This window comes from Polypterus senegalus, chromosome 9 (genome assembly GCF_016835505.1).
Source record: "Polypterus senegalus isolate Bchr_013 chromosome 9, ASM1683550v1, whole genome shotgun sequence".
NCBI classification, from domain to species: Eukaryota; Metazoa; Chordata; class Cladistia; order Polypteriformes; family Polypteridae; genus Polypterus; species Polypterus senegalus.
Genome location: NC_053162.1, coordinates 30,971,296 through 30,979,966, shown reverse-complemented (window position 1 = coordinate 30,979,966; position 8,671 = coordinate 30,971,296). Strand labels below are relative to the sequence as shown.

General features: G+C 43.4%; 1 protein-coding gene across 1 annotated transcript; it reads left to right on the top strand.

The window, feature by feature from the left end:
- The first annotated feature begins 290 nt into the window (after positions 1–290).
- LOC120535465 lies at positions 291–6,796 on the top strand. Its single transcript, XM_039763346.1, has 3 exons — positions 291–318; positions 986–1,758; positions 6,569–6,796. The coding sequence occupies exons 1-3, from the start codon at positions 291–293 to the stop codon at positions 6,794–6,796; spliced, it is 1,029 nt and encodes a 342-aa protein (XP_039619280.1).
- The last annotated feature ends 1,875 nt before the right edge of the window (positions 6,797–8,671 follow it).

Sequence of the window (8,671 nt, the reverse complement as noted above, 5' to 3'; positions counted from 1 at the left end):
CCCTTGTGTTGGATTATGAACTTCTGCATGATACCTTTAGCTTCCTTGTTTTCCATTGTAGTGGTCTTTGAGCGCTCATGTTGTATTGCAGGTTTGTTCAATGAATACTCTATTTAATTAGTCCATTTTTGTTGAATTTAGTTGAGAAGAACAAGTGGCTTCAGGAAATACGCTCCATGGCTCATCACCTCCCAGACAGCTTCCTTTCTGATGTGGAATTGAGTGACTCAAGCGAGTCAAGTGAACATCCTAGAAATTGTACCCCACGGCCCAGGGGCCCAGAAAACCTAATGAAGCTTCTGTACCAGAATCCCAGGGGTAGGTTTCCAAATGCCCAGACGTTCCTTCAGAATGTGCCAATGGATCAACAGATTTCTCCTTGGATAAGACGAGAGATGCACAACTCCATAGTCTTTGCCCAGGTTTAGAGTGAGAAATAAGAAGTGTATGGATTTGGTCATGACAAAAGTTCTGAGCATGTTAATTTTAATCAAGCCTATGCACACCTCTACAAAATCCTTATGCCTGTCAGTGTTTAAATATCCCCTTGTGGCAGAATGCCATGTCAGTTGTTCATAAACTGCTGAACTGCATGGCACCGGATTCCAATCTCCATGTTGATTCTTTCCTTGATGTTCTCAATAGAGGCAGTTTGTAGGTGGCCACTACAGGGTTAATATGGAGACACCTGCATTCCCCTCTTTAAAGAGTTATACCAATCGCCTGATACTGGGGGCATCTTCCACATGCACACCATTTGTTCAGTACGCCCAGAGAAAAAGAAGGTTTATTTTTGTTTTCAGCCTTCCATTGACACTTTATGTTCTTCACGCAATCACCTCTGCTCTGACTATTGAAAATATTACACTTGTTTCTGAGATGCAGCTTAGCCCTGCCAATTGTAGAGAGATGTCAGAGCAAGGGATGCCCTTCTTGCATAAGCCTAACAGTCTTCTGTCTTTTTGTTCTTCTCCGTGTTTATTAGAATTCCACCTTTTGACTTCGGAACAGTCAAATATCCTGAAGCAAGACAGCAGTCACTGTGCTATCAAAGTGGAGGACACTGGTGAAGACTGGCATCTGTACCAAAGGTTGGCAAGTAAACTGGCAGGAGTCAGAAATGGAGCTGCCAAGCCAACTAATTCTGTGTATTTAGCATTAAGCCAGCATCTGTCAGGAAGCTTTTGCCAAGAGTGCTACGATGCCCAGCATCATAAAGCTGTCCCTCCCAATGCCCGGAACAATTGCAGACCATTTCCACTGACTGAAAAGGGGAAGAGTTCACTAGCTGAACTCAGCGACTCTTACAGGAACAGAAGCACATACCTGAGAGAAGCAGTCATGGAGAAGTGTAGCTCCTTATGCCCAACAAGTAATGAAAACAAAGAAGTCACCAGAGACAATAATGACAGGCCACTGCCAGAGGATGATAAGGTACAGCACAAAAATGACCTTTTACAGCCAGTTCAGTCCGAGCCCAAATATTCAAAGGAGCCTCGTGAAGAGCACACAGCTGTAAATAGGCCTGAAGACCCCGCTCCTCTCCCGCGCACCACAGATAATGAAAAAGAATATCAATCAGACCGGCATTACTATAAAAAAATGAATTTAGAAATGGTCACAGTGGAAAACACCTGTGCGTCGGCTGTACTGAGAAGTGAAGTCGAAGATGAAGACAGTCATGACAATGACGAAGTCATCAAACTGCTGGTGAACAGAGAGCCTCAGGAGATGCACAGCGACATTCTGCAAAAACAGGTAACCAGGGCCAGGGCTGGAGTGGCTTAGGAGTTTACAGGCCGAGTCACTGGCATGCTGCAGTTACTGCTGGAGCACAACATCCAAATTCAAATGCTCAGCGCTCCTCATATCACACGTAAACCACACGTTCTGCGTCTTAACTAAATGGCATCAAGAAAGGCTGTGTTGTCTCATACAAAAACATAAAGAGGTGAAAAACTCCAACTATTCTTCTAAAAGTTGTTAAAATGAAATTGAGACATTTTGTAACTTCTTCTTCAAATGTTTTTCCTTTCCATATGCATTTCTATATAACCAAAAATTAACACAACTTGCTTCTGCAGCTAGCCACTTCTTTTTCGATTCCACTTTTCATTAAGGACTGAGCTCAGAGAGCAGAAATCTACAATCTGGTTAAGTCTGCAGATGATACCAGTATGGTGGGATGGCAGGTAATCTCTAATCATTTGAGGGACTTGGACAGAATTCAGGCTTGGGCAGAGTTGTGGGAGGTGGAATTTCCATCCATCCATCCATTATCTAACCCGCTATATCCTAGTTACAGGGTCACGGGGGGCTGCTGGAGCCAATCCCAGCCAACACAGGGCACAAGGCAGGAAACAAACCCCAGGCAGGGCGCCAGCCCACTGCAGAGGGAGGTGGAATTTAATATTACTAAATGTATTACAGGTGGAAAAGTAAAAATGTGAAGTTTGAATACAAAATGGGAGGTATGAAAATCAAATGAACACCTTATGAGAAGGATTTAGGAGTCGTACTTGACTCAACACTATCAGCTGCCAGACAGTGTTCATCGGCCATTAAGAAGGCTAACAGAATGTCAGGTTATATTGATGTGTGGAGTACAAGTCCAAGGAGGTTCTGCTCCAGCTTTATAACGCACTGGTGAGGCCTCATCTTGAGTACTGTGTGCAGTTTTGGTCTCCAGGCTACAAAAAGGGACATAGCAGTGCTAGAAAAGGTCCAGAGGAGAGCGACTAGGCTGATTCCAGGGCTACAGAGGTTGAATTATGAGAAAAGATTAAAAGAGCTGAGCCTTTACAGTTTTAGATTGTGACGATGTGGGTTCTGGCTCCACACTCCCTTTGATGTTTGGAAGCACTTGAACCCAACACCGTCGATAACGAAACCGAGTGAGCTAGTCAGTGAAGGCAAATAAACACTTGAGCAAGGGGTGGTGCAAAAAGTGAATAGTGCTTTTATTTAAAACAGTCAACAAAACAGGTGTTCAAATAAATAGTGCAGTTCTCAAAGTTCTTTAAATAAATAAAATAATCCATTAAAAGAACAAGAAGGTAAAACCAATAAATAGAAAAAAACAATCCTTTAAAACGAGAGGTAAAATCTTCTCATGGAAGCAGTCTTAAAAACAACAAACAAGCTCGGTGCTTCTTTTCTGTTAGCGTCTCACCTGCTTATCCCGTTTGGGCTTAGCAGCAGGCAAGATGCTCTCTGCAGCTGCCCTCCTCTACACACTCGAGACTGGAGACCTCCCGATCCCTGGCTTCGGTTTGGCTCTCATCCCAGTCCCCGAGATTTGATTACCCCAATGGCCAGGACGCACACATTGGGGACTCCACCACCAAATCTCCCGACTTCCGCTGCCTTTCCGCGGCTCATCGCTTTCACCAAGTCGCTCCCGCTACATGGTCGCTCAGCGGGAGCAACATCCACTCAAACACCCGGGTGACGGCCTTACACCCAGCTTCCTCACAGCTGCCCTCGAGCGCTCGATCGTGCGCTCACCACACGCACGCACCGCCTGCTTCCTCGCTCCCTGTAACTTCCGTCCTCTTTTCCTCTCTCTTTTCTCCTCTCTTTTTTGATCTCGATCTTTTTTTTTTCCCCCAAAACCGACTCGCGCTTCTTTTTAAATGACGAGGGCCACAGCAGCTGCACCATTAGCCATGGGACAATCACGAATGTGGGCAGTTCCTCACCTGTGCACTCAGTGAGAAACGCCCACACCCTACGGATCGCCCCACGGCTCGCTATGGCCCAACGTCCCCTCGCTCAGCTGCGAGCATTTATTTAAAATGAATGGCCTTTGCTCAACGAGCTGAGGACCCATAACACCACAAAGATAAAGAAGATTAAGAGGAGACCTGACTGAAGTGTTTAAAATTATGAAAGGAATTAGCCCAGTGGATCAAGACTAGGATTTTAAAATGAGTTCATCAAGAACACCATCATATGACTGACAACTTGTTAAGGGTAAACTTCACAAAAAATAGAAAGCTTTCACACAAAGAACCACAAACAAATGGAATAAAATGTTGAAGTAGTGTGGTGGAGAGTGGGACTTCAGGGACCTTCAAAACTATATGGATAGGACTGACAAGCTTTGTTGGGCTGCATGGGCTGCTCTTGCCAACACTGTTCTAATGTTCTATGCTGGCAGCACATGACACAAGGCAGGATTCAGTCTGGTCCAGCGCCGAGATGCTCATTCACACACAACTACACTTGCACTTCCTCACAGGCAGTCACAACTAAATGAACAGTCACTCCTTCAGCATTTGTAAGAAAACAGGGGTTACTAAAGAGGAGAAAAATCCACAATAGTATGAAAGGATGTTCCACAGGGACAACAGCCAAGCTGAGAATCAAATCCAGGACCCCTCAGGTGCTACCAAAACTGGTGTCAGAACCAAGTGCCTCTTGGTTGTTTATGGAATCTCTCTCTCTATTATATATATATATATATATACACACACTGTATATATATATATATATATATATATATATATATATAAAATCCAACATCTGTCTGTATGTCTGTCCGCTTTTCACGACAGAACTACTTAACAGATTTAGACCCTTTTGAACATTCCAGTTGATTTTGCGACTTCTCTCATTGTGCTAAGAATCATATTTCACTTGCAGTACCGATTTATTTGTAGGAATTCGAGAGACGCCCAGCAGGCCGATCCCTCCTCACTCACGTGTCAGACTCGGGGCGTTCCTTACCTCCGTTAGCTAGGCGAACGAGAGAACTATTTAACAGATTTAGATCGGGTTTTTTACTATAACTTGCTTGAACATTCTGGTTGATTTTGTAACTTCTCTCAACGCATTAAGAATCATAGTTCGCTTGCAGGAGTGATATATTCGCACTAATTCGAGACAGAGGCTGCAAGCCGAGGGGAGGGGGAAGCGTAACGTCGGGGAGGGGAGGAATCGGGCAGGGCCCTCCTCTCTCCTGTTACACTACTAAGTGGGCGGAGCCACAGGGGACGGCTAGTTATAAATAAATTCAGCTTTCTTGATAACGTCCATAATGGATATGAAATCCTATAACAATAAAGCTGTATCTGGACAGGATTAGTTTTACACCAGGTGATGGGGGACAGTAATTATTACCAGAGAACCTCTGAAGTTTTTGTCCCATCCAAATCGCTCATGTCAGTAACTTTTTTCCGACCGTGTGTTCACAGCTCAGTAAAGATAACGGAGCCTTTTATCTTCTATCAAAAGCCAGTAAATAATAACTGCAGGTTAAGCCAGTCTAGTGTGACTTGACATGCCAGTAAAATTCCACCATTTCAGACAGGACTAAACTTTCAGCAGTCCTTTGGTAATTATTACTTTACCTTGCCTCCTGGTATAAAACTAATCCCACCCAAATAAGGCTTAAGAAAGAATTATATAGTGAATCCCACCGCCATGATGAGCTTATTAGCAAGAGAAACATTTTTAAAATTCTGCTTTTTGATAACAATGTAATGGAGCTTAGAATTGTAAAGACAACAATGTCATTCTCTTAAGATGTTCAACTTTACGGTAACTACCATCCTTAACATAAATGTAATAATCCTGTAACCATTTTTTAAAACTTTCTTGACGATGCTTGTATCTTCTAGTAGACCTTACAATTCAATGGCAGTGAAATCAGTCAGTAAATACAAACAAATTTAAAGTAAGTGAAACAAAAGGTAATCTTTCGTATTTTTCAATTTCAAGGATGTTTCAGTTATTAGCAGGTTGGTCAATAAACAGGAAATTAAAAATACGATGACTGGGCTATAAAATGTGTCACATTAGAAGCATATTTTGGATGTTAACTTTAATTTTACTTCTTAGCGCTGTACCAACTTTAGTTGTTTTTCCTTTAATGATAATGAAAAACTAGCCGTGTGTGGTCTTTGGGGCAAAAAACAACCCAAAGACTCCCTAGCAGTTTTACTATATTGGTGAACTTGGATAGGCGTCAGCTAACTCTTAAGAATTACCCAGTTCAGAGGACGTGACCGACCTGTGCTTGCTGTCCCACTGGCTTTCATAAGAAGACACTGTTGATACCATATCTTAGCTGTATCGCTGGCACATGAGTCCTATTAATCTCTGTCTCGAGAAAATTCCTCCAGATAGACAAAGATTTTAGTGAAAACTTCAAGCCTTACCCTCCATTGCTGAGGTATTTCTCTTGCATATTGTTTGCTCCGATTTCGACATTGTGTCTCTTCATCTGTGTCATTAGCACGACGTTGTTGGTGTGCGGCGGTGTTTGCTGCACACGGGTCTTCTGTAGTGAGAGGTGAGGTGCATGTAGGCACCGAAAAATGTGAAAGTGCAAGTAGGCGCCATCTAGTGGCTGTGGTTGAGCGTGAGCAGAGCGGACTGCTCTATACACACACACACACACACACACACAGGGCTTTCATTTATATATGTCTAATGACCACATTTGCATTTTCCTACCTTGGGTATGAAGTTGCTTTGTCACCTTTTCTGGTGTACTGTTTGCCATGTTGTCAGCTCCCGGCCTGCTTCATAAATGGCCCTCCTTTTCATGTTTCCCTTACAGATTTCCGACATGATTGCAGTTTTGGAGGCCTGCGACTTAGTGGAGCAGCTGGTGCTCAGAAACACGGGGCTGTCTGACGAGTTACTCGAGGCTCTGGCTACGGCGCTCATGAAGAGCCCATCCGAAGTGGAGATGATCAACCTCAACCTCAATAACATTGGCCCCAGAGGAGCGAGCACTCTTATCGAGCTGCTGAGAGTAAAATCTCAAGTGAAAAGCCTCTTGTAAGTCAGCATGGCCAGGCAATCCCACTCCACCGTCACGGTGATGCATCACCGCAGTCCAAAACACATCAATCATCTGAACCCACATTTTCCACTGAAGGCACCGCTGAGCATGTCAGTCCACCATAAGGTGGGCACACACACACACTCACTCACACAAACACACACACACAGGACAGTCTACAGTTAATAGTTATTTGGACTGTGAGAAGAAAACCACAGTAATGAAAGGAGAGCATCCAAATATGACAAAATTCACCCCGGCCAGGCGCCAAACCAGGGTTCAAAGCAGGGTGAAGCAGTAACTGTGCCCACTATATATACCCACAGTATATGACACATGCTTAAATGAAATAACATTGCCCAAACCTAAAATCAGGTCAGAGCATCAAGCACAAGGCCCGAAAGAACCCTGTCAGCACATCACTGGAACCACAGGCCCACACACACCCAGGGTCATGTGGCGTCAGCGGTTAAACTGACACACACATGCAGACCACCTGCAGGACAGTAAAGCTGTGAGGGCTACCCACTGTGACACCCGGAAACAGAAACATCAACAGTTTTAAATGAGCATGACGTATGAGACACTGTGAGAAAGAGGGAGGCCCGGAAGAAAACAAATGAGGTCATTTTTCTGAAAGTAGTTGCAGAAGACATTAGAATGTTTGAGTTCAATTAAGACCATACGGCCCTGCTCTATGATAATCAAACATACTGACTTTGATAATGTTCACATATACACGTTTTTGAAAAATGAATATCAAACAATAAAGGCACAATTTGTGACAAGAGCAGAAGTCACGCAAAATGACACTAAACTAAACAGATTACAATATGCAAGCTTTCGAGGCAACTCAGGCCGATTCTTCAGGCAAAATTACGAGGGACCTGAGCTGCCTTGAAAGCTTACATATTGTAATCTGTTTAGTTGGCCAATAAATGGTGCCATTTTGTTTGACTTCTCATTACATTCATAATGGCTAACATGGCACAACACCCTACTATGACAAGAACAGAAAATAACCAAAAAAGAAAGGACAGATTCCAACATTAACATCAAATTTAACAAGGTGCAGGAAAGAGATCCTTTATGATTCAGCACTGTGACAAGAAAAACGGGGGCCTCGTCTCAGGTACTTTCAGTCTTTTGCAATTTTCTAAACACTATAAAGAAATAAAAAAGGACCCACTGATCTTCTTTCCAAAATCTCAAAGTTGGATTCCAATGCACCAACATAAACAGTTTTAACGTCCATTGCAGAGAACCTTTCAATCATACAGTTGGTTCGCAAAACTGAGCATCTAACTGCTCAACAATGTCAGGTCTTACACCCACTGCACGCCCAACCTACCTGGTCTCTCTTTGAACTGCCTTTCCCGAGGTTTCTTCCATTTTTCCCTACAAGTTTTTTTTGGGAGTTTTTCCTTGTCTTCTCAGAGAGTCCAAGCTGGGGGGCTGTCAAGTGGCAGGGCCTGTTAAAGCCCATTGCGGCACTTCCTGTGTGATTTTGGGCTATACAAAAATAAACTGTATTGTATTGTATTGTATTCTTAGGACCACTACACCAATACTTGGTGGGGCCTCCTCTGGCTCCCAACACAGCCTCAGTTCTTTGTGTTCATGGGTTCCACAAGACGCTGGACACATTCCTTTGAGGTTCTGGTTCATGTTAACATCATTACATCACGCAAGACTTGTGTGCTGTGAATCTCCTGTTCCACCACATCCCAAAGGTATTCAGACCCAGTGATTAGGAAGGCCATTGACATAAAAAAATCAGCAGTGGTCTCCCCTCGACTTTCTCATATACTCAGACATGGAGATGGATATTTGAGAACTAAACTGCAAGACACTAATTATATTTTTATATTATGT